This window comes from Eublepharis macularius, chromosome 7, assembly GCF_028583425.1.
Source record: "Eublepharis macularius isolate TG4126 chromosome 7, MPM_Emac_v1.0, whole genome shotgun sequence".
In the NCBI taxonomy this organism is placed as follows: Eukaryota; Metazoa; Chordata; class Lepidosauria; order Squamata; family Eublepharidae; genus Eublepharis; species Eublepharis macularius.
In genome coordinates this window covers 144,550,354-144,576,541 of record NC_072796.1, presented here as the reverse complement: position 1 = coordinate 144,576,541, position 26,188 = coordinate 144,550,354, and the positions used below count along the sequence as shown (strand labels likewise).

Sequence of the window (26,188 nt, the reverse complement as noted above, 5' to 3'; positions counted from 1 at the left end):
TAAGCTGGGTCTGGCTAGGGGGGTTCGCTACAATAAGAAGAACTTCTACAGATATGTGAGAAGCAAACGCAAAGTAAAAGAGGCAATTGGACCGCTGTTGGGAGTAGATGGAGAAACTCTGATGGAGGACAGAGAAAAGGCAGACAGGCTTAATGACTTTTTGCCTGTTTTCTCCCTGAAGAACTCGAGCCCATCTAGAGATGGTAGTAGACAGGACAGGACACCTGGGGGGCTAGTTGACATGGACAGAGAGGTTGTGGAGAGAGACATCTGGCTGCACTGGACAGATACACATCCCATGGGCCGGATGGGGTGCACCCAAGAGTGCTGAAAGAACTTTCTAGAGAACTTGCAGAACCCCTGTCCATCATCTTCAAGGCCTCCTGGAGGACTGGGGATGTGCCACAAGATTGGAGAAGAGTGAATGTTATCCCAATCTTTAAGAAGGGAAGAAGGATGACCCGGGAAACCACAGGCTGGTCAATCTGACTTCTGTTGCTGGGAAGATATTAGAGCAGATTTTAAAGGGATCGATCTGTAAGCATCTGAAGGACCGCTTAGTGATCCAGAGAAGTCAACATGGTTTTGTCCCTAACAGATCTTGCCAGACCAACCTGGTTTCCTTCTTTGATCGAGTGACCAGCTTACTGGATCGGGGGAACTCTGTTGACATGATTTATCTGGATTTCAGTAAAGCTTTTGATAAGGTCCCCCATGACATTCTGATGGGCAAACTGGAAGACTGTGGACTGGACTATAGGACAGCTTCGGTGGATAGGGAATTGGTTAGAGGACTGCACCCAAAGAGTGGTGGTCAATGGCGTTTCATCAGATTGGAGGGAGGTGTCCAGTGGGGTGCCGCAGGGCTCGGTTTTGGGCCCGGTACTTTTCAATATTTTTATCAATGATCTGGATGAAGGAGTGGAAGGGCTGCTCATTAAATCTGCTGATGATACCAAATTGGGAGGAGCAGCAAACACCCAAGAAGATAGAATTAAAATTCAACAAGACCCGAATACTCTGGAGAAGTGGGCAGCTGTGAATAGGATGCAATTCAACATAGGTAAGTGCACAGTATTACATCAGGGCCACAAAAATAGGAAGCACAAATACAGGATGAGGGATACACTTCTGGGCAGTAGTATATGTGAAAGGGATCTTGGGGTAAGAGTGGACTGTAAACTAAATATGAGCAGTCAGTGTGATGCGGTGGAAAAAAAGGCTAATTCAATCTTGGGTTGTATCAAAGGGGCCATAGCGTCGAAATCGCAGGAGGTCATAGCCCCTCTCTATACTGCCTTGGTCAGGCCACACCTGGAGTTTTGTGTGCAGTTCTGGAGGCCTCACTTCAAAAAGGATGTGGACAAAATCGAGAGGGTGCAGAGGAGAGCGACGAGGATGATCAGGGGTCTGGAGACAGCCCTACGAGGAAAGGCTGAGGGCCTTGGGAATGTTTAGTTTGGAGAAGAGGAGGTTGAGGGGGGACATGATTGCTCTCTTTAAATATCTGAAAGGCTGTCATTTAGAGGAGGGCAAGGAGCTGTTCCAGTTGGCAGCAGACAACAGGACTCGAAGCAATGGGCTTCAATTACATGGACAAAGGTACCGGCTGGATATTAGGAAAAACTTTTTCACGGTCAGAGTAGTTCAAAGGTGGAATCAGCTGCCTAGGGAGGTGGTGAGCTCCCCTTCACTGGCAGCTTTCAAGGAGAGGCTGGATGAATATTTGTCAGGGATGCTTTAGGCTCATCCTGCATTGGGAAGGGGGTTGGACTAGAAGGTCTCTATGGCCCCTTCCAACTCTGTGATTCTGTGACTTACATTGTGTAACCCACCTTAAGTCTCAGTGAGGAAGGCATACTTCAAATAATTTAAAGTGTTGCAAGTCACACCAAGAGCTTACAATAATAATATGCACTGTGGGTGAGCAGTGCATGGCTGATTCCCCACAGGCTGCTCTCAAAAGAGCCTGGAGTGCCCTTGCAAAAACCTCCAGCCGCCCCTGGACTGTTTGTCGAGGCAGTCCAATGGTCAGCTCTTCAGGCTCCATGACAAAACTAAGCTGAGGTTCCCCTCAAGGGGCGGCCTTGGCCAAGTGACCTCTTGGTCTAAACCACCTTGCAGAAGGGGTGAGGCTCAAATATTGCTTTTAACTCCTCAAAAAAGAGAGATGTAAATTTCCAAATCATGGTATGCCACATCTTGGAAGCAGTCCTGTCCAGAACCTACCCCTGGGTTACATCCAGAACTTTAAATGGAAGCGAAACAACTGAGAAGTCCTCTCCTCCGTTTGGAGCACCTCAGCAGGGTGCGTGCCAGTAGCTGACTTCTCCTGTGGCATCCCTTTGTGCCTCCTCCTGCTATCCTCATTCTTGCTCTGCCACAATCCTTTACTACTCCTCTATTAAGTGATTCTCATTTTTCAACGTTCTCTTACAATACGAATTCTGTAACCTTCTGTAGCAGCAATTCCAAACTCTTTCAAGGAGCTTTCCAGTAACTTCCCATCAAGATTTTTTAAATTTTTTTCCACAATGGATCATAAATATAACAGCCTTACCACTCCACATTGAACACACACAGGGAGTTTGTCTTCTGCCGAATGAGACTGTTGGTCCAGCAAGGGTTATTAGTATTGTCTACTCTGACTGGCAGCAGGGTCTCCAGGATCTCAGGCAGGGAAAAGGTCCTTCACATCACCTCCTGCCTCCTTTCAAGTGGAGATGCTGCAGCGGACTGAAGCTGAGACGTTCTGCGTACAACGCAGAAGTTCATGCAGAAAGTGTTCCCTGACCAGAGAGTGAGTTTGGGGGAAGTTTCTCTGCTGTTACTGATCTAGTCACAGGAGCCTTCAATGAGCTTTACAAATAAAAATAATTAAAACCCCTATATAGTTTCCCAGAACACAGCCTGAAAATGAGAGGCCCCTCCTGAGGAAACAGGGTTTGGAAAGATGCACTCTTCTTGTTCAACCAATGACCTCTCCAGGTGCCATCCCTTTCTTGCTACTGCAGTCTTCCAAGCCTCTCTCACCCACCCACCCCCACCCCCCACCCCCAAGACCCAACACATAGGAGGTTTGCACATACTGTTAGGAGCTGTGTGGCCCACAGGACTGCAGGATGTGGGACTGATCGTTGAGCTGGGACACAGATCCTGCCTCGCTTCATTTGTACTTAGGCGAGAAGCTTCACCAGGAACCGTGGCTCCTAATGGCACAGGAGAGCCCCTTGGCGGAAGGGGTTGCGTCGCCCCCTGCTTCTCACACAGAGGTTCCAGAGGGAGGCGGGGCTCTGAGGAACCGGGGAGAAGGTTCTTTCTTTGGAGCTGCTGCTTCCGATGCTGGTTATTTGCCTTCCTTTCCAAAATAATCTGCAGGGAAGAGGAAAACCGCAGTGGATTGCAAAAAGCTACAGGAGAGATCTGGGGGTTATAGTGGAAAGCTCAATGAAAACAAGGGACCAGCATGCAGCACTGGTGAAAATGGCAAACTCCATGCTAGGGACTGAAAATAAAATGGCAAATAACTGAATATAGCATAAGAACATAAGACAAGCCCCACTGGATCAGACCAGGGGTCCATCTAGTCCAGGATCCTGTTCCACACAAGGGACAACCAGCTGACCTGGAGGGCCAACAAGCAGGCCACCAGGCCTTCTCCTGCTGCTGCTCCCCAGTGCTTGTTGCTTAGAGCTTGTTGCCTCTGAATGTGGGGCAGTCCTTTAATCATCAGGGCTGTTGTGACTATGGTCCCTAAACTTCATCTTTGAACCTCATGGAAGTCTAATCTGATTACCCCGAGGAAGTCTAAGTTGGGCTTGTTACAGACCTAGCTATGATGGACAAACAGAACTTCTGTTAAGTGGAAGCAGCCTAGCCACGGGATCTCAGGTGTCAGAGATGTGGCGAAGGACGGGTGAAGACAGTCAGGCAACAATCTCCTTAATGAGAAAAAACCGGGGTGGTGTGTCTTGGCCATACATAAAGCTGAAGGGCCATGAGGACGCTGCTTGTGTAAATCAACAAACCTGAACACATCACTGCGTTGTGATGAAGCTGGGATGGACAACTGAAAGGGTTCTTTTGACGAAAGAGAAGGATGAGAAAGGGAGTTTTCTAGGAAGGCACTGCTTATGTTGAACTCCCAAAAGAAAATAACTGGATAATAAATTCAGATAATGGGATAAGCAGGAAAAACTTGTCACTTCCCCTACATATGGGAGGGGCTGCCTCAGAAAAGAGAGGCAGTCTTGTGTAGTGGTTAAGAGTTGCGAGACTCTAATCTGGAGAACCGGGTTTGATTCCCCACTCCTCCACTTGAAGCCAGCTGGGAGACCTTGGGGCAGTCACAGCTCTCTCAGAGCTCTCTCAGCCCCATCCACCTCACAGGGTGTTTTGTTGTGAGGATAACAACAACACACTTTGTAAACCGCTCTGAGTGGGTGTTAAGTTGTCCAGAAGGGTGGTATATAAATGTATGTTATCAATGTTATTAATAGTGTCCAAAAGGCTGGATCAGAATGCTCAGGGGTCAGACTTCCCTCTCTAGAGTTCTAAAGCTTTCCTCTGACCCAAATCTATACCTACTCCCCCCACCCCCTGCTGCTTGTGGGGCTTTCGTGCTTTGCTTCTTTATATCTTTTCTTTCCATCTTTCCATTATTGCTCTATTGCTTTGTTTTGCTTATTTTTGATACCCCCTCTTTTTTTAAAAAAAAGGATACCATCTGGAAATTCCAGAGGAAGAAAAGATAGCTATGCAAACTGCTTGAGACTTGCTTTAGAGCTATAGGGTAATGTAGAGGGTTTAAGCTTGGCTTCTAATTAGATGGGCTACAGGTGATTTGTAGTTTAGTGTATCATATGTTTCACTGTTATGTATTATTGGCACAAACCATTTTCTTTTATTGGCGTTTTTCATTTGCCTGTTTCACCTATCTATGGTTTTTAAATGCTTTGCCTAAAATGCATTAGAAGTTTGTACATTTTTCTGCTATTAGCCATGTTGTATGCATTTTTATATTTCCTCTTGCTTTGAAGAGTGTATTGCTTTGGTGTTACTTGATTCACTGGATCATACACTGTGCTGAATAAATCATTTCCATTTATCTTGATCATATAAAGCATCTGTGTGTGTTACTCACTGGTCAGTGTTGGCCTACTGAGATAAATTAGGATCCAGACTTTCAGCTACCTCTGTGCCCACTGGCAGCGAATTCCACTATTTAATTACTCACTGAGTAAAGAAGTATTTCCTTTTGTCTGTCCTGTACCTATTGCCCACCAAATTCCCTGGGTGCCCCCATGTTTGAGGGAGAAAAGGCTCCGCCGTCCACCCTGCCATCCCCCATGGTGGAGGGTCTCTCAGTTCTCTTTCCCTGGATCCTTGTAAAAGCCTGAGCCTGTGTGTCTTTGATTAGCATCACAAGACATGTCCTGAAATTGGCTTTGGACGGCAGGCATTGTGCCATACCAAGAAAGTGGTGTAATTAGTGCCTTGATGTCCATCCAAATCCCTGAGAGGAGGGTGAGCTGTAAATCCAGTCAGCTATGAACAAACCCTAATAAACCCTGTCGAGGCAAAAGGCCTTCTTGGCTGATTCAGAAAAGGTCCCGCAAGTTACCTCGTACAGCTTATTGCGATACTCGGCCACAGAGAGCTGCAGGTCGTCATCCAGGGGGAGGATCACGTCATAGTCCAGAGCAGGCTCTTTGCTGGGACAGTGGAACCTGCCAAAAAAGTCTCTTCTAAGGCCCAGGGGACGAGCCTGACACAAGAACAGCAGCAGGCACCTGCAGGCTCTGCTTTGCCACAACTTGTCTGGAAAACTTGTCAGTCTCCCCACCACCTCTGCAAACGTATTTTGCAGCACAGGCAAGATACGATGCACGTGAAGAAAAAAACCATCGACATGGGAACCAAAGAGCAAACGATCAGGCAGCATCACGGCACGCTGGAAGACTCACCTTCGTACAAAGGGATGCTTCAGTGCCTCTTCTGCTGTCAGCCGCTTGTCAGGGTTAAATACCAAGAGCCTTTTCAGAAGGTCCAAGGCCTGAGGATCAGTTGAGGGAGGCAAGATGTCCTCAAAAGTCACCTGCTGCCTGCATCCAGAGAGGGGAAAAAGACCACAGTGCAGTTCCAGCCCAGCCCCCAGCCCCCAGCCCCCAGCCCCCCTGTGCAGGAGGGAGAAGGCCCGAGGCAACCCGAACCCTCAGGCAGGCCAGGGAAAAGATGGTCCACTCACTGGGAGCTCAGGCGGCTGATAAGCGAGGCTCTGTAGTCGGCCTGGGAGGCTGCAACATCTGCAATCGGAAACAACCCAGCCATCACCACAGGGGAAAATCCCATCACCCAGCAGCTGTTGTTGGGAAGGAGGGCTTCTCGGACGCACAAGCGAGAGAGGAGTCCCAGGACCTCATTTCGAGCTTCTATTGCTTTGTGTTGTACATGCCTGTTTTGATTTTAAATTGCAAGCTACTTTGAGTTCTATTTTAATGCAGAAAATTAGGACATAGATATGTTTGGTGTAGCGATTAAGAGCAGTGCGACTCTAATCTGGAGAGCCAAGTTTGATCCCCCGCTCCTCTGCTCAAAGCCTGCTGGGTGACCTTGGGTCAGTCACAGCTCTCTCAGAGCTCTCTCTCAGCCCCACCCACCTCACAGGGTGATTGTTATGAGGATAATAATAACACACTTGTAAACCACTCTGAGTGGGCATTAAGTTGTCCTGAAGGGAAGTATATAAATCAAATGTTGTTGTTGTTGTTGTTAATTATTCCTCTACCTTGTCCTGAAAAGAGACTGAAATGTGATCATTGGCTGAAGGCACTCAGTCTGAGGGATCCCCCCGCCTGCCCCAATATAACTCCTTTGGGAAAAAAAACATTTTGGAGAATGCACAGCAATACAAATCAGTCATGAAGAATAAAATAAAATAGATAAAAACAACATGGGGTATCATGGAACAAGGCCATTAAAAACAGAGTTCGTAAAATAAATAGTTGTCAGAGAGCATAAATCAAAAACCAATCAAACACATTTCAGTCAGTATTTGGAAAGTCCAAATCCAGGTACAGCTCGGTCTCATCAGTACACAGGAGTGCTGAAAGCCTCGAGGTTTGATAAGGCAACCCTGAGGCAGCACACAGAGGGTTGCCAAGGGCCAGCCACAGAACTCCCTGGGCGGGGGGGGGGGGGGCTATGACTCAGCAGAGCCTCCGTGATGCTTGCAGAAGAGCCCAAGTTCAAGCCCTGGCAGCTCCAACTGAACGGATCAGTTGAAAGTGATAGGAAAGAGCTGTAAGTCTCTGGAGAGCCAGCGCTGACTAGTAAACAATACTAACCTTAACAGCCAATGGCAGAGCTCAATATAAGGCAGATTCACATGGTCACAGACCATGTAGGGCTTTAAAGACAAAACCCGGCACTTTGACTTGCACCTGGAAGTTAGTAGATATAACAAAATGGTTCAAGAAGGTGCTTCTATAAAAGGAATGGGACTGTGAATTGCGGTATGCACTTTCTGCAATACGTATGACCTGATTGCTCTGTGCATCACCCTGGTCTCAATGCTCTGTCTGCATACTTACGTCATATCATTTTCTGCATTAACATAACATGCCTAATACTCGTGCGCTGTTTCCGACTGCTGTAATCTAGTCCTATTACATTGCTTATTAGATGTCTCATCCTACCGATTGCATTGACACGCTCTTTAATCTACCTGGAGTCTTGATGGGAAAGGTGGGCTATAAATAGAGTAATTAAATACCTAAAGTAACCAGCGCTGTTTAAAGATGTATTCATCTTCACTGGTATTCATCAGCATTTTTGCACCATCTGAAAACTTCTGAACAATCTTCACAAACATTCCTAAATAAGAGTGTACTGCAATAGCCTGGTCTGGATACGAAAAGAACATGGATAATCACCGACATATTTTGCTTGTCCAAGAAAGTCTACAGTACAGCCTGTACTCCAGCCTCGGGTGGCTGAAGGCACTATGTGCCACCTCTTGCCTCCAAGCTCCTAGGACTCGCAGGGCCCTACAGTGCCACAGAGCACAAGGGGAAACTGCTCTGGGCTAAGCCCCGCGCCTGCAAAGCCAGGGTCTGAAGGGCCAGCGTATCAAAAGTAGGCCCAGATTCTTTCAATTAAAAAATTTAAGATTAAAAATACCATCTCAAAGTGAGAAAATCAGATGCTGTGTTAGTATTAAGCATGCCAGCTTAGTGGTGCCTTAAGATCATTTCCATATTCTAAGATCATCCCATATTCCATATTCACAAATACCCAGAACAGATTTCTAAAATACCACCTAACCTTTCTGACACAATAAATTATTAATGAAACAATCACAACGACAGGCCAATCTTTTATATAATTAATACTGCCCCAGATAATTCTCTGACCCTGGGCGAGATAATGTTGAAGCCCTGCAAACCGCCCGCCCCCCCCACACACACACCAGAAAAGCCAAGGAAATGGGGACAAATATTTCAGTTTCCAGCAAGACAGGTTGGTTCGGTTTCCCTGCAGACCTGCCTCCATCGTCACAGGGACAGTGAGCACACACTGTGCAGGACGAAAAGCATGGACCCCCCCCCCTCCCTCCCCCCCTGCACTCCCAAACACTTCCTCTCTCCCATTCCTCTGGCCTCTGCCTTTCTCTCTCCCCCTCTGCCCACTTCCCTGTGCCGCGCACTCCTCCACGTCTCTGATCAGGATCTTTCTCTCCCTGCCGTTCATTTCGTTTTAGTGTTGGCTTCTCCCCTCCCCCTTGCCAACTTCCTTTCCTCTGTCCCTTTGGGAATGCACACAGCACTTCTGTTCCTGACCCCTTCAGGAGGACCCACTCCTGGACGACCCTTTGGCGAGACAGACTCAAGAGCCATCATGTCTTACAGGCACCAGGACTTCGTTTACATGGCATTTGTCTTTATTGCTGATCCTCTGATTTGCTCAAACTGCCAACCACATTTACATTTGCATTTTCCTCCTTGACTCCACAGTAACCTCTTTTATCATTAATACAGTCATAGACCAGCACATAGTTAACCTAGTATCTCCCTTGGTATCTGAAGAAGGCAGCTCCGACTGTCAAAAGGTCATACCCTGAAAATCTTGCTGGTCTCCAAGGCGCCACTGCACTCCAGTAGTTAACTTAGTATAGGACAACCGTCTCACTCCTTTTCTTGGAAAACACTGTACCAAACGGAGATCTGTGTGCACAGACCTCTGCTCCTTAAAGCCAGGTTTGAGACTTGCGTGTGCACACGTGTGTCTTTGGGTCTGGGGGTAATACACCGGAGTATCATCACACACCCAAACTCTGGGGATCACTATCGGCAATCCAGAGAGGCCAACGAAAGAGAACAACAAACAAGCTCCACTCTTCACTCCTGCCACGGATCTGATGGGCAGACGGAAGAGGAAGGTTCCATTTCTGGCCTTCTGACACATCCAAAAAACAAAACCTGCCTGTGCAAGAAAGACAGCAGAGGGCTCAGAGGGCACACTGTGGGACCAGCAATGGGCCAGGCAGCTCATTTAGTTAACTTAAGATGTCAGAGGTTAAGAACCAACATTCCAAACTGAACACAGAAACAAAAGGAATACCAACGAACATGTTTAAGAACAGAATTTTATGTTCAGACTGACTCGCTCCAGTCAGAGTTCAGCTGCAGCACCAAGAACATTCTGAGCACTGCCGTCAACCTTGTGGTCTATTTTTCAGAAAAACTGGTTGCTTATCTCTAATTGTTCTACAAGCAGCTGTCTGTGCACTCACATTGTTGTAAATTACCAACTGGTAACTGCTGCTAAAGCCCCCACTGCTCTCGGCCACTGTTCTCCTCCAGTATTCCCAAAAGTGTATTTAGTTACAACATTTTAAAGCTGCCTTTCTACCCACTTAGGGTCCCCAAAGTTTCCAAACTGCTATTTTGCACAGACACAAAGCCTATCACTGTGACTTGTAGAGACCACAAAGAAATAAAACCAAGTTTCACAGCAGACATCATGCTGCTTCTTTTCCTACCTGACAAAAATTTCTGTGTGGTTCAGAAGCTTACAGCCATTCCAGGCATCACCCAGCAACAGCGATCACAGGAAGCATTATGGACAGGGATCTCCCAACACGTGCCGGTTCAACTCGCATCCTGTTTGCCAGTTGCAAACCGAAACCCAATTTTTTGATGATCGGCACAACAGTCCATCAACCGGTCCACTGATGTTCGACAGGCTGCTTCACTGTATCTCTTCCTAACCGTGCAGTGCAGCACTGCTGGCTTTTCGTGCACGCAGGCTCTCATGCAGCCTGACTGAATTCTACCACCCCCTCATTCTTGCTGTTTAACTGATTTTCTCAGCAAGCAATTGTTTAAAAAGACAAACCACTCACAAATCAGTAATAAATACCATGTTTCAACAAAATCCTACCCCACAGCGTTCATCTAAATAGCCACTGATCACTTTGAATCAGCATCATCTTTGAGCATGCACAGTTCTGCAAAAACCCAATGTGAACCAATTTGACGGGCATTTGGTGCTCCTCAGCATGAATTGGACAGATCAGGTGGACAACTCACATCTGACCGAGACATCTGAACACAGTGAGTTTGACTGTTGAATGGGTTTGGGCAGAAGTTGAACCATGCCCACTTATGAACCCATGCTGCTGTTCGAGACAAAGTGTTACTGACTCTGAGGAGACCTTCAGGTTGCCATCAGAGAAGTAGGATGCAGGGAGCAAAAGAGGCATGAGCAAGCGCGATCCCAGACCTCACAGAAGCAGGTTTTGCCCCGTCTCCCCTCTCTCTCCGGGTGGTATTTCCCCCGAAGGCTCCGCCCTCTCCAGGTCAGGGTGCTGGGACTTACCTGTGCTCATGGCTGGCTTCCCCTTTCCTTGAGCCCATTAAGCCCTTCAAACCACTCTCCTCACCTTCCGGGGATGGAGGAGGAATGACGCGCAGGATCTGCTCGATTTGGTTGACCGTGGATGTGCCTGGGAACAGGGGCTTTCCCAGCAGCATTTCCCCCAAGATGCAGCCGATGCTCCACATGTCCACGCCCTTGGTGTACCTGCAGGCAAGAAAGGCCGCCGCTGTCAGGGCTGGAGAGGGAGGGAGGGAGGGCGGGTAAAACCCTGCGCCTTGTCCCCTGCCCCCTTTTTCCTTCTGGGGGTTCTTCTTTGTTCTCTTATATGAACGTTTGCTCCCCCTGCCTTCCCCAAGTCCTTCCCTCATTCTAGATGTGATGTTTGTTTTTCAGTTTCTAATTTACTGCTTGAAGTATTCCAAATGAAATAAACATAACTTTGCATTGAATGAGGTGCCAGAATCTCTCATTTAGGACAGTTCACAATCCAAGTTGTGAATCCAAAGGACTGGCACTCTTTTAAGAGGTCAGAGGAGGAGAGGTTTTCATCAACCAAAGTCTTCAGGCCCTGCGAAGGGACAGGGGGAGTGGAGGAAGGGACAATAAAACCATTTTCCTAACGAATCTCCTCAGAAATCAACAGCACAAGCCAGAGGGCGCAGGACAAGATGGCGCTCCATCCCACTGGAGCCGAGAGATCGATTCCAGGCCCTTGCCGATGTTATGGAATCCCCGGCAGATGTGCCACAACGTGGAGCAGAAGGACCAAGTGGGGTGCCATGGCTCTACAAGCAAGTAACATTAGAAGGAAAAGGAAAGTCTTGGTGATTGGTAACTTTCTGCTGAGGGGTATGGGGCCTCATGGCCCGACTGGTGTGTTGCTTGCCAGGGGCAAAGATCAAGGATACCACAGAATGGATGGCCAAGATAGTCAAATCAACAGACCATTACCCATTGGTGATGGTCCATATGGGAACAAATGACATGGCCGTGAACACCACTGAGCGCATAAGGGCTGACTATGAAGCCCTCGGGAGGCAACTGACCAGAACGGGGGCACAGGTGGTATTGCGTTTGATCCTGTCAGTCAGAGGAACAGGAATGCAATGGAGGTGAACCACTGGATGTGTTTAGGGTGCCCAAGACAAACAAAAGAGACAGCCCTGGCGTCAAGAGCAAAAGACAGGGTGGAAAAACACCAGCTGGGCTAAAGAATTACTGCGATAGCAAAATAACTGTTTCTCAATCTTTATATTAACAAATTGAATTTAAAGTGACACAGTGCGTATATAATAAATACTTCCTATATCAAGTAATACAAACCTATCATACAAAGTTATGTACGAAAGATAAATACAAATACCATCATCAGATCATTCCATAGATATTTCATAAGTCCATACAAAAAGCCCACAGCCATTCTGTAAAGAAGTAAGGTACCCAACCAGATAGTTAGTATGATTGTTGCTTTTTTCTTTTCAGGTATTTTTCCTTCTAGGTGCATTCAGAAGGGGCACAAGAAGTCCAAGTTCCATGTCCAGGTGAGTAAACACAAAAAGTCTCCGGTGAAGGAAAACCTGAGAGAACACAGATGTTTTCTTCCTAGGTTGGACCTTATGCTCAGGTAGCGCAACCTGCTGACCCCCGGGTCCCTGCCCAGTCCCAGCAATTTAAACCACACGTTTCATCAGAAACTTTTTCAAGGGCATAGATGTGCAGGTTCAATAATTATTCTATCTGTAAATAATAAAAAGTTTTTATTAAAATGCATTGTGTCTATTTCCTATTTAGGGACCAATAGCCTCCTCAAGCTTATCATGCAGTCAACGTAGTTTCTTCATGCTTCAAACAGAGCCATCAGTCAGAGCAGTCACGTATTACACCCTAACTAATTAATCCATATATAAGCATCCAATGTCAACAAGAAGCACCTGCCTTAAAGGTTCATTACATGCATCTGCAACCTTACATGACAGAAGCAAAAGAACAGCGCATAGACGGCTTACGGAAAGCAAGGAAAGTTTAAATCAGCATTCAAACCCTCTGAGGTTAGGCTGCTTAGGGCGTGGATCCAGAGAGCCTCCTTTAGGAGCAGCACCCTCTGCACACCACGCTGGGAACCCCCTTTGGCAACATGTAATGCAGTGGATTTCAAGTCATATTCACCTTCGTGGTCCTGCATAAAGTGGTCTGCTAAGAGTGCCGCAATCACCTTGTCCCAAGATCCTGACCTGAACAGGTCAGATCATGTTCCCTACAGATATCTTATTGCCCCCGCAAATTATGAGGTAGACAGCACTTGCAGTCTGGCATGTGGAGAAACATTGTAAACGAGTATCTGAGTGAGATTCTCCTGTGGGAACTATGTGGCCTGACATGGAGTGCGAGCAAGACCGGCAGCGGCCGCAGGGGAAATGACCAACTGGTAGAGTTGATGTCACAGGGCCCCCTTTAGATTCTGAGTGCACGATCAAGTCTCTCAGACGCCGGATGCGTTTAAACCCTATGGCTGGGGGTAGCTCGCAACCTGGCGTGTCCCTAATCAAACCCAGACCGAGTTCTAACTGCAGCCCACAGGAGAGTCGAACACAGAGAATGGCAGGAGCTACTCCGCATTAAAAATGACAATGAGGGAGGCAGCCTGAGACGGGCGATGGAATGCCCCCCTAGCGAACAGCGTTAGAAAAACAGTGTGTGGTGTTCACGGTGCTGGCAGGGCTACATCAAGGGTCTGTTGTTGGACTTGGCAGCTGCAATCTGTGGCCTCGCGGCTGGGCCTGCGCCTGCCTCAGCAGCTGTCCCTCCTGCACTGCCACAGGGTGAAGCGTCCATGTGGGGCACATGGGTGAGGGCCCCCACTGCTGCCCAGTGACTTCTTGCTCCATCTCGGCTATGTCCTTCACACCTTGTGGCATGACTCAGCTGCAATGGTGCAGGTCGCTAAGAACTGCAGTGCTATATTTGCCCTTGCGGCCCTGGCCAGTGCTTCTGGATGCTTGCCAGCTCTTTCCAAATCTTCTGAGGGTCCAAACAGTTCTGCCAGGGTTTTGCAGTAGCTCAAAAACAAAGGGAACCCCCGGAGAGAGGAACAACACAAAATACAGAATCCGGGGAACCGCAATAAATTACCAATCAATTGAAAGTTAATTTTTTATATATATATTTTTGTTTGTGCAAAGTGCTGAAGTGCAAATGCATATATATCAATTCAAAGTGCAGTTATGAACAATAATAATGAGGTAGTCTGTCAATCCAGAAATAATACAATATATACAGTCTCAGCTGGTGGATGGAGAGTATACAAGGATGGGGAGAAACGTCCCGCCTGAGATGAAATTCAGACCATCAGTCCAAAGATGGAACTGGAAGTGCCAAGGAACACTGCCGACGGGCTTATGCGCAGATTTCCATTTCCCGTTTCGTTCTTACTTCTTCTTGGGCATAATTCAATGGACTATGATGGAAATTATTATGCAATATTAATTAATAAATTATTTCTTATAAAACATAGCGTCTTGCGTCATATGCATACTCACTGGTCACAGGTCTCTCTCCTCACACCCCACTCAGTTGGAAATACAATGAAGGCTCAAAATGCAATGAGGTGACAGATACAGCTAACAGATAACCACCCCGTATTTCAATAAAATGCCTTAGGCCATATCATTAAGACAATTAGGATCTACCGTTTCCTTAAAGGGGTCTAAACCACATAACAAATATGTGTGATACAGTACACCAATTAATATTAGTTCATATAAATACATACATATAAATACATTCATATAAAATACATTCATATACAAAAAACATTCATATATAAAATACGTTCATATACAAAAGGAGCGACATAATAAATATTTTTTCATGTGTATGGTCGTAGAAGCAATGCTTACCAGAAACCTGAGGACCACAGGTCCCTCCAAAGACACAGTGGGCTGTATGCAGTCTCTCCAAACCAAAAATGGCTCCCCTAGTCTAGAAAGCAAGAGTAGTCTATTGAAAGATTCAGACCACTGGGTGTTAAACTCTTGAGCTCAAAGATCCACATTTGTTATGTGGTTCAGACCCCTTTAAGGAAACGGTAGATGCTAATTGTCTTAATGATATGGCCCAAGGCATCTTACTGAAATACGGGGTGGTTTTCTGTTAGCTGTACCTGTCACCTCATTGCATTTTGAGCCTTCATTGTATTTCCAACTGAGTGGGGTGTGAGGAGAGAGACCTGTGACCAGTGAGTATGCATATGAATGACTATACAAGACGCTATGTTTTATAAGAAATAATTTATTAATTAATATTGCATAATAATTTCCATCATAGTCCATTGAATTATGCCCAAGAAGAAGTAAGAACGAAACGGGAAATGGAAATCTGCGCATAAGCCCGTCGGCAGTGTTCCTTGGCACTTCCAGTTCCATCTTTGGACTGATGGTCTGAATTTCATCTCAGGCGGGACGTTTCTCCCCATCCTTGTATATTCTCCATCCACCAGCTGAGACTGTATATATTGTATTATTTCTGGATTGACAGACTACCTCATTATTATTGCACATAACTGCACTTTGAATTGATATATATGCATTTGCACTTCAGCACTTTGCACAAGCAAAAATATATATATAAAAAATTAACTTTCAATTGATTGGCAATTTATTGCGGTTCCCCGGATTATGTATTCTGTAGGGTTTTGCAGTAGCCAGCCACCACAGTGGTTTCAAAATTGGGCTGCCCAGCAAGTAAGCCTAGCCGCATAAATAGATGAAAGCAATCTTTCTCTGACTGCACATCTAGGTCTTCTTGGGGTTACATAGCCTCGGTTTTCATCTAACAGGCTTACTGTACCCCGTTGTGATAGTTTAATCCCATCTTTCTTCCAAGGAGCTCTAAGTGACACATATGGTTCTCCAGCCTCCATTTCACCTTTACAACAACCCTGTAAGGTAGGTGTGACAGGCCTACTAACTTTGTGTGTGCGTTGAAATCAAGTCAGTGCTAGCAAGTGAAGCCGCCATCGCTTATCCAGATTTGAATCCAGTGGCCCTTAAGAGTGCTAGGATAATGGTTGGGGTAAAAGTTATCAGAAGGCTCCAGAGAAGAACTGCGAAGTCTAGAGATGACACAGAAGTCTAACATAAACTTCACTGGGTGAGCACTCCCATATATGCCTCCGCATAGGCAAGCACGCAAGAAGATAACCGTTCTGGGTTTGATCCTAGAACTCCACTCTGTTAGCAGTGGAAGTTCTCACCAGCGGAAAAGCCCCTTATGCTAGCAGAACAGTGGTGAAGGATCCATCCAAATATTTTAGCGTAGGATCAAGTTTACTATTTTTACACTATTCCACCTTTCCATATGAATCTCCAAGACACCTCACATAATAACGAAACAAAACCTATAAAACCACAAAAAATAAAGTAGCAACAAAATATATAGCATCAATATAGCAAAAAAAGGGATAAAACCCACAAGTGCAGCACAGTAAGAGCCTAGTAAAAGAAGTCCCAAGTGCTTGCCTGGGGTCAGCTTCACCAGCAACCCGATACACACCACAGTGTGACTGACAAGACTCACGGGCAGCACGTGCAGAGCGGCTTGGCGAGCCAGTCTAGGGGCAGGCAAGAAGAGGCTGCAGCGGCCAGCTTTCCCCAGAGGTCCCAGAGAGCTTGGAATACTGGAGGCAGCTGAAGGCAGCCTCTATTTACTGCACCTGCTGTGGGGCTTCTGCATTCATGGTGAGAACAGTTCTGCTCGCTCCTCCCAGGAGGAGGGGAAAGGGCTGAGTCTGGGAGGCGTGTGCTTTGAAAGCAGGACGACCAGCCAGTGAAGGGGTGGGTGGAGGCAGATGGAGCAGAGAGCGCAGCGTGCAAGAGGCAAGAGGGAGAGGTGGCCGAGACAGCGGCATGTCTGGCGCAGGGAGTGCCTGCAGGATGCAGCTGGTGGAGGTGTGCTTGGAAGAAGGCACCAAAGCCTTCTCACCTGGAACGAGGGCCAGGAGGGACGCGAGTGCCCCGGAGAGCTGAGAGCAGCAAGTGAGGCAGAAGGCACAGCTGGCTAGGACCAGACACCAACAGCCTGCCAAGCAAGTGCCTACCAGTTCGAAGCCCCAGCTCCCCAGCGCCCACCTCGTCAGGCCGTCAGCCCTGGAGTGCCAGCTCCATGGCCTCTGGCCTCCACGAGATGAGAGACTCACAGGTGAAAGTGAGGGAAGTAAGGTCAGGCAGCACCAGGACGAGAGAGCCAACAGTGAAATAAAGGGGGGGGGCTGCCTGAAGTAAGGGTGCCGCCCCTCCTCTGAGCCCTCGGGGAAAGTCACATTCAGAAGTTCAAGTCCTCACCTGTGAGAGGCAAGCAGAATCTCAGGGGCCCTATACCAGCGAGTTGCCACATATTCTGTAAGCGCTTGGTTGCTCTGCTCCTTGTGGATCTGGCACAGGGAGCGTGCAAGTCCGAAGTCACAGAGCTTCACAAAGCAGTCTGCATCCAGCAGGATGTTGGAAGGCTAGAAGCAAATAAAGGTACTGTATTGATAAAATACCCACAATCGTGCTTGGAGAGGGTTAGGGGATGTGTGGAAGTGCTAGGCAGGCACTGGCAATCTCGCACGTGCACGCCTCCCTCAGCTGCCCACAATTCCTCTAGTGGAAGATACGCCTAGAGGCAGGGTCCCTCCCAGACATGCACCTTCTGGTCCCTGTGGATGACGTTTCCTGAGTGGATGAATCTGGTGGCTTTCAGGAGCTGATAGAGGACGTACCGCTTGTGAATATCTTTCAGTAAATTCCCCTTCTTAATCACAGCGTGCAAGTCTGTCTCTGCAAGAGGGGACAGCGGAGGATTATTGGCTGCATCACACTGCGCTGACCACACCACCACGAAAGCGCTGCTCAAGATCACACGGATCTTGCTCCTCTCTTCCCATGATGTTACTGCCTTGCAGCTCGCAGCTATCTCAACATCTAAAGAACTTCTTACAGGTTTATTATTCATTTTACAGCATGCCTATTCTCTCTTTTTTCTAATAAACTAGGCAGCGTACATGAGAAACAGAGAACATTTCAAAGTACAATTCACAAGCAGAAGAGCTCACCCATGGACTCAAAAACCAGGTAAATGTCCTTGTCGTTCTGGGCCCGGATGACATTCAGGAGCTTGATGATGTTTGGGTGTTCTCCAAATTCCTGCAGAAAAAAGACTCGTTCACCAGACCCGCCAGGACCTCACCGCTCTGGACGTCTGTTCTCGGGCAGGCAGGGCACGCCGGCGCGAGTGCTGGACTAGGACCGTGGTCAGCTGGATTCAAATCTCTTGCTCAAGCCTGGGAGCTTGCTACGGGACCCTGAGCCCCTCATAATCTCTCAGACTAACCTACTCCACAAGGCTGTTGTTGTGAGGATTAAGTGGAGGAGGGGAGAACTACATGAAAAGCTGCTTTGGGTCCTGATCAGGGAGAAAAGTGAGATATAAGTAAAATATATATAAAAGAACGAATCCTGCAGTGTCTTCTGATGTTCTATTTATTTAAAATATTTATATCCTGCTTCTCCATGTAAATGTTTTCAAGGCAGCTGATACAATAAAACAGTAGAAACACAACAGAACATCAAATTAAAATAGAAAACAGAATCAAAGCAAACTGAAAACAAGACCATTAACAAAAATCAGGTTAAAATGGAAGATCTTAAAACGGTGCTATATTTAGCAGGAGTCCTAATCCCCCGCTAAGTGTTTTTTAGAATGTGGGCTGGCTTTTGCCTTAGCAGGGCTTCTGAATCACCACTGGAGATCTGAACGGCTATGAAGATTTTTTAAAATGTTGCTTTCACAGCAGCTGCCAGCGTAGCACAAGGATCTTCACTGCATGACTGAACGTAAGTTCTTTGTATGCAAAAGAAAAAAGCTCTTAAACAACATGTTCAGTTTAGAGTCCAGTCGCACCTTTAAGACTAACCAACTTTATTGTAGCATAAGCTTTCGAGAATCACAGTTCTCTTCGTCAGATGCATGGAGGGCAAGAAGAAACTGGTTAGATATAGAGGAGGAGAGGGGAGGGAGGAGTAGATGCAAACAGTCGCTTGAATCAAAGCTGGGATTGAATAGAGACTATGAATGGTTATCTCATTATCAGAAGTAACTGACTTCCTTAACAGAAGCAAACTGATCTCCATATCAGAAGCTACTGTTTGCATCTACTCCTCCCTCCCCTCTCCACCGATATATCTGACCAGTTTCTTCTTGCCCTCCATGCATCTGACGAAGAGAACTGTGATTCTCGAAAGTTTATGCTACAATAAAGTTGGTTAGTCTTAAAGGTGCGACTGGACTCTTTTTGATTTTGCTACTACAGACTAACACGGCTAACTCCTCTGGATCTTTGTTCAGTTTAGAAGGCATCCTGTTGAGAACAGAGCTTCTTCCTGAAATTGTGGCGGATTACTATTAGAGTTATGCACAATCTCACACACTGTATCTGAAGCAGGGAGCATTGACTCTCAAAAGCTTATACCCTGAAAATCTTGTTGGTCTCTAAGGTGGGGAAGAAGTGCCAAAGTGTGAGCAGTCCATCTAGCCTCCACTGCTCTAATAATCGCTTACGCTATGAAATCAGAAGCCACTCAATCTAATGGGCTCCATGCAGCACTAAGCAAACTGCCTAGCCATGCAGAATGTTGCCAGCTCCAGCCCAGGAGACTGAAATGCACGTACAATGCAAATGAAATGTTGAGTGATTAGGTGCCATTGTCTTCTGCCCCCCCGCCCCCACCCGGAGATCCAAGGTTTGAAGGGAGTCCAGTGGAGCCAGGTGTCCCCAAAGCCTCTCGATCTTCCCTCACGGGGATTCCTGACTGGCCATCAGTCCACTTCTGGGCTTGAGCCTGCCTCAGAAGAGGTCCTGACATTGTAGATGGAACTGGGGGGGGAGGTGTATTGCTGCCTGCAGAGTCAAGCTTCCGGTCTCTGGAGTTCTGATGATCAGATACCATCTCAAATGAATGCCTCCAACCTCAGCGCCACCTGCAGGCACTCCCAAATACCTTGCTGCTCAGGAAAAGTAAGACGGCATTTTAGCAACGGTTTATGTCCAAAGACTCTATCACAGGAAAAGTTCCTGAGGGAGGTGATTGAACCAGCCCCCATTTATACGCTGCATTTGTTTAGGGTTTTGACAAGCACTTACCTGAAGGAACATTATTTCTCGGAATGTTCTCTGAAAAACAACAAAAAACAGTTGCCAGTTAAGAACATGAAAATGGGACCAAGTAATTATCTGCATCATGATCTAGTCACACTCAGAACTCAGAAGGAAGACTCTGTGACAGGTACAAGAATGCTGAGAGGATTTAGAAGACAGCTGAAAGCCTGCAGCTGAACAGAAGTGCAATCCAGTGACCTGTCAGCTACTGCAGAACAGACTCTATATCTCAAGGAATTAGGCAGAGAGATGTCAGGAATGGTCCTGACCCAGAGAGCCCAGGCAAGCCTGATCTCATTAGATCTCAGAAGCTAAACAGGGTCTGCCTTGGTTAGTAATTGGGTGGGAGACCTCCAGTGAAGGTCAGGGTTGCAGAGTCAGGCAATGGCAAACCACCTCTGTTAGAGTTAAACTACACGAGATGCCTGACACGTGTCAGGTTCTCACAAGTTTACCTGAGAAGTGTAGTCGTTTCCTGCCCCAGAGCTCCCGAAGGAAAACCCGAGCGGGGGGAATTTTGGCAAAAGTGTCTCTTGCAAAATTCCACCCCATGTGGGTTTTCCTCCAGGAACTCGGTGTGTGCGTGTGTGTGTGTGTCAGAGCAGCAGGTCCAGAGGACAAGCTCGGAGCTCTGTGGGCAGGGATGGTTGAGTGCAGCAGGTGATCTTGACAGTCTGGAAATCTGGGCTAAAAGTGACAAAATGAATTTCTGCAGGGATAAATGTAAAGTTCTCCCATTTAGGTAGGAAAAATCAAAGGGGGAGACCTGGCAGAAGTATGATTCAAGACCACCTTGACTCTTCTGTCTTCTATTCTGTTTGCAACTCCTCCCGATTTAGTATTATCGGCAAATTTAATGGGCATCCTTCCTATTTCTTCATCCCAGCCATGTATAAAGATGTAGAACAGCACAGGGCCCGGGACAGATCCCCGAGGCCCTCCACTTGTCACTCTCATCCAAGAAGGTGGAAAACCGTTTACAAGCACTCTTTGGGCACAATTTGTCAACCAGTTACAAATCCATCTAACAGTAATAATAGAACCCAAACCACATGTTATCAACTTGTCAACCAGAATATCATGTGGAACTTTATCAAAAGCCTTACTGAAATCAAGATAAACTTTCCCCAGAGCATTCCCCTGATCCATCAAAGGGATAACTCTCTCCAAAATGGAGAGACAGTCAATCCTTTGCCCTCCTCCCGTGTTCCAGCACATCACCTGTCCTCCAAGGGGCCTGGAAGACGATCAACAAAAGATCTTTTGAAAGTTCTTTTGAAAGTTCTTTAAAGTGCTTGTGGGTTCGCCCCATCTGGCCCAGGGGATTGGTACACATCCAATGCAGCAAGGAGCTTCTCCGCAACTTCTCTGTCCACCTGAACCAACAGCCAAAAACCCACGCTTTGCCAGCTACCATTTGTAGGTGGGCCAGTTGTCGCCTTCAGGAAGAAAACTGAGGCAAAATAGGCATTGAGCCTTTGTGCCTTCTCTCTGTCCTCTGTCAGAGTTTCTCCATTTCCACTCAGCAATGGGGGTATCAGCCCCTTTATCTTCCGTCTGCACCTTACATATCTGAAGAAAGTCTTTTAGTTGTGGTGAGCCCACCTGGCCAGTCTCAGCTCATTCCAAGCTTTGGCCCCTCTGACAGCTGCCCTAGAGTGCTTAGCTACCCATAGATACCCACTGGGGTGATAAGAACCTGCAGTAGCAGAGACATCCTATCTAGTCTCTGTAAGGAGACTAACAATCTGTACCTTTACATCATGATGCCCTCCCTTTTAACATCCCACCCACCTCGGGCTTGAACAGTAAGGCTCAGGGATCTCCATTCCTGCTCGTTTTAAGAAGAGAGCTCTGACTCTCAAAAGCTCACACCCTGAAAATCTTTTTGGTCTCTTAAGGTGTCACTGGACTCAAATCCTGCTGTATCAATCTGCAGTGGACTTTAACAGGACAAGCCTAAAATACCCTGACAAAACAACAGAATCCCAAAGACAAAGTTTAGTAGAAAACAAAACACATTCTCTGCTGGGAAGGCCATGATTCAGAGGCAGGGCAGGTGACTGGCATGCCGAACGTCCCAGGTTCGACCCATGAGAACTCTCATTCAAAGGATCACATAGGTGATAAGAATACTGAGCTCAATGAACCAACTGTCTGATTTGCTAATGATGCTGCTAGATAGGATTGTGTGTGTTTATGTGTTTACTGCTATGAATATTTAAGGAGATCACAGAACCACAGAGTTGGAAGGGGCCATAGAGACCTTCTAGTCCAACCCCCTGCCCAATGCAGGATGAGCCTAAAGCATCTCTGACAAGTATTCATCCAGCCTCTCCTTGAAAACTGCCAGTGAGGGGGAGCTCACCACCTCTCTAGGCAGCTGATTCCACCGCTGAACTACTCTGACCCTGAAAAAGTTTTTCCTAATATCCAGCCGGTACCTTTGTGCATGTAATTTAAGCCCATTGCTTCGGGTCCTACCCTCTGCTGCCAACTGGAACAGCTCCTTGCCCTCGTCCAAATGATAGCCTTTCAAATATTTAAAGAGAGCAATCGTGTCCCCCCCCTCAACCTCCTCTTCTCCAAACTAAACATTCCCAAGGCCCTCAGCCCTTCGCATACACTACTACCCAGAAGAGTATCCTCCATCCAGTATTTGTGCCTTTGGTTTCACCCAGAGGAAAAGGGATCATCTTCACAGCTTGCCCGCTCTCCTCCTCGCAAACAGTATCTCAAACAAGCCTTCCAAGCTCTTCCGAGACCTTCTCTAGGGCTGACAATTAAAATGAAAGCTACACTGAGAAGCAGCTGCTACCCCACCTGCAGCCAGTCTACTCGGACCTTGCCCAGCTAGGCCAGGTGGCCCCTTGAGGAGCAGGAAGCGGATCTGCAGGGCCTCCCATCCCAGCCGCCACTCTCTCCTTGGAACCCACGCAAGGGGCTAAAGGGCAGAGGCTGCAGAATGGCTCCTCGTCCCCAGAAGCCATTCAGACCTGGCACAACTCGGCCCCTGTTTACTGCTGCGAGAGAGAGAGAGAGAGAGAGAGACCAACACCGCTGCCCTCCCCAAAGCAGCCCAAGTAACTGACGGCATGTCTGCACGGGGGGGGGGAGAACGGGGGCCCTTCTTCCCCCCTCTTCACGGCAACCCTCCTCGGGGGGGGGGGGACTTGGCTGAATGTGGGGCCAGCCCAAGGTCCCCCCCCCAGCAGCGGCACCCCGACCTCCAGGCCACGCCGGCGAGGCGGGGCAGGGGGCGTGGCAAGGGCGCCGGCGAGGCTGAGGCGGGCACTGCCGCAGCTTCTTTCGAGGCCTCGAAGCGCCAGGCCAGGCCAGGCCGCGGCGCCGGACGGGCCCGGGACGGGCGTGCCGGCAGCCTCCCTTCGCCGGCCAGGCTCCGCAAGCCGCGCGCTCGCCCGAGAAGGCCGCCCCTTCCGCGGGCTGCGGGGGCTTCCCGGGCCAGCGTCGTCGCCCCCCGCCCTGCCCCGCCCTACCTCACCTGGGCGTCGGTGCGGTTCCGGAAGGCGTCGAAGATCTTCTTGACGGCCACCGCCTCCCCGCTCTTGCGGTCGATCGCCTTCCACACGATGCCGTACGCCTGCCCGGGGGGGGGGAGGGGAGGGAGAACGGGCGGCCGTGAGCGCGCAGGCGGCGGGAGAGGCAGAGGCAGGCCGCGCAGCCGGCGTCCCCTCGCGCCCCTCCGGCCCGGCCCGAGCGCCCCCGGCCTGTGCGCGGGACTCGCCCGCCCGGCCTACCCACCCCCTTGCCGAGGCGCCGCTTGATCTCGTAGCGCCGCGCCACCCGCTCCTCCACTTCGGCCGCGACGCTCATCTCGGCCCGAGGCTCCCGCTGCGGCCCGCGACCCTGTTGGTCGCCGCTGCCATGGAAACCGCGCGGGGAGAGCTGCGCTCCTGCGCGACGGCCGGCCGGCCAGCCAATGAGGGGCAGGCGGAGGAGGAAGTGGGCGGAGCTAGAGAGCCCTTCCCAGACCCGCTCCGTTACCGAGGCGGGACTTCCTGCGGCTCTCGTCCGCGGGATGCCAGGGACGGGGGCGCAGAGGGGCCAAGCGGAGGCGGCCGCGGAGCGGGGCGCGGGGAGTGTCGCCGCCGCCGGAGGCCGGGAGCGCCGACCGGGGGGGGGGGGGTAGGCGCTGTCGGGCGCCGCCCGGGTCGCGCTTCCCTGCCGCCGGCCTAAGCCTGACGCGGGCCGCGGAAGAGGCTCGCTCTCGGCTTCGTCCCCGGCTGGGCCCTCCGGGGGAGACCCGCTCCTTCGGGCGGCCCCGGGCGGGGGGCTGCCTTCGTCGCGCCGGAGCGAGGCCTCCTCCTCCTCCCCCTCGGCAGCCTCCGCCGCGGCCCCGGGCGGTCCAGCGCCCCTCTGCCCTCCGAGGGCCCCGGAGGAGAGGCGCCGCTCGCCTGTTCCGCAGGGCTGGGCGTGGGTTGCCGGCCTGCCGGTGGGGCCGCAGCTGGTCGCCTGGAGGGAAGGGGCCCTTTGGAGGGGCTCCCGTGGCATCGCTCCCCACTGACGCCCTCCCTCTTCAGGCTCCTGGCCCAAATCTCCAGGAATTTCCCGACCTGGAGCTGGCATCCGTAGACGGAGGTCCCTCCAGAACTGTTTAGAGGGCTTTTTTCGGTTCATTAATCCACACAATTTCTCGCCTGCCTTTCTCACTGAGAATCCGGGTAGATTGCGGTGCGAGCTGGTACGGGGGGGGGGGGGGAGTCTGGGAAAAGAGGTGGGGGAACTCAGTGGGTCGCCGGGGGCGCAACTCCAGGCAGGCGGTGGTGCCCCTGGTACCGCGCAGGCACAAAGTGCACCCACGCTCCCAGGACCGCACAATGACGTCACTTTGGGTCGGCTGGAAATGGTCACGTGCCCGGCGGCCCCGCCCCCCCATCTCCAGACAGAAGGGAGTTTAGCTCGCCCTCCGTGCCATTGGCGAACTCAACTCCCCTGTATCTGGAGATCAAGGGGCGGAGCCTCCGGCCATGTGACCATTTTAAAAAAAAGCTCTGGGTACAGTCTGTTTCAAGAACATTTGAATAAACAATGTATAGCACTCCAAATAAAATCATGGGAGGCATAAGCTCTTCTCTCTGGTTTTATACAAAGCAATCAAAGGTAACCAAGAAAGCAAAATTTTGTATGTTTTTTTACCAGAACAAACAAGTTGAAATAGAAAAGGGAGGGGTGAAAGAAGAGAGGCAAAGGGGAGGGGTCCAATGGAAGAGGTGCGGCTAGAGGAAGGGGCGGTGCTAAAGGAGGCCGGCTATACTCTTGTCACCCAGGGCCCAGGAGAATCTGGACCTGGTCCTGTGGCGAGAAGGGGAACGACAGGCCTTGGTAACCCTGCTGGTTTCATGGCAAGCAAGATTGAGAACCCTGGTCTCCCCAGGCCAAGTGGAACCCTCTGCCCCTCCCATCATGCTGCTGCTCAATTAACTATATTTCATCTTCCCATTCAATTCTAATCACGCATGAAGGGTGAGTGAAAGGTCATAACGGAAGAGTTCCCTCTCTGAAACAAAGGTAGCTCTTCGGTACTGTAGCTTGAAGGACACCGGGCTTGGGTGAGCACTCTTGGCACATGTTTAAAAACCCTCCTGAGTAATGCAAAGCTTAAATTATTTACAGAAGGACTTTTTATACTGTAAGGAAATGGTTCAGAGAGAGGCTTTGGTAAAGGGACAGGGACTGTAGACTATACTACCAGGTACTAACTGTTGCTGCAAGTACTATCCTACTGGGAAATTTCCGTGTACTGTGTTGTGTTAAACTGTTCGTTTTGTTTCAGCCTTGTTTCAGTTCTATCAGATTTCTGCTCGTTATCAAATGTCTGCCATCCAAACCCTATTATAGTGTTTACTAGATGTCCCAGCTGGTTGCATTGACTGACACTGTGTAATTCGCTTTCAGTCTCAGTGAGAGAGGTGGATTATAATTAACATAAATAACTAAATGTGCGAGGACAGCACCAAGTCCCGTCACTTCCGACCTCCTGCTCCATATGAGAGCTGGGGGTGGGGAAAGGAAGGATCGTGTACTCCCTGACAGTCTTTGGAGCCACCCTGACTTCTGTGATGTGAAGGGCAGCTCTCTGAGCATCCCAAAAGG

At 49.0% G+C, this 26,188-nt stretch overlaps 1 protein-coding gene across 6 annotated transcripts in view; it reads right to left on the bottom strand.

Moving 5' to 3' along the window:
• MAPK15 (mitogen-activated protein kinase 15) overlaps positions 1–24,787 on the bottom strand; it is a 33,812-nt gene extending 9,025 nt beyond the window's left edge. For 2 of the 6 annotated variants that reach the window (XM_054985292.1, XM_054985293.1), the window contains exons 1-11: positions 23,837–24,009; positions 23,577–23,675; positions 20,060–20,089; positions 17,972–18,062; positions 17,566–17,696; positions 17,220–17,383; positions 10,946–11,085; positions 6,248–6,305; positions 5,967–6,104; positions 5,624–5,729; positions 3,090–3,372 (exon numbers count right to left, since the gene is read on the bottom strand). In XM_054985292.1, coding sequence (XP_054841267.1) covers positions 3,090–3,372; positions 5,624–5,729; positions 5,967–6,104; positions 6,248–6,305; positions 10,946–11,085; positions 17,220–17,383; positions 17,566–17,696; positions 17,972–18,062; positions 20,060–20,089; positions 23,577–23,675; positions 23,837–23,908 — 1,312 coding nt within the window. In that variant the 5' untranslated portion in view covers positions 23,909–24,009. Of the gene's footprint in view, positions 1–3,089; positions 3,373–5,623; positions 5,730–5,966; positions 6,105–6,247; positions 6,306–10,945; positions 11,086–17,219; positions 17,384–17,565; positions 17,697–17,971; positions 18,063–20,059; positions 20,090–21,295; positions 21,724–22,558; positions 22,580–22,897; positions 23,192–23,576; positions 23,676–23,836; positions 24,010–24,648 lie in introns of those variants that run through there. The other 4 variants (XM_054985294.1, XM_054985295.1, XM_054985296.1 and 1 more) reach the window with 4 other exon arrangements.
• Positions 24,788–26,188: the final 1,401 nt, after the last annotated feature.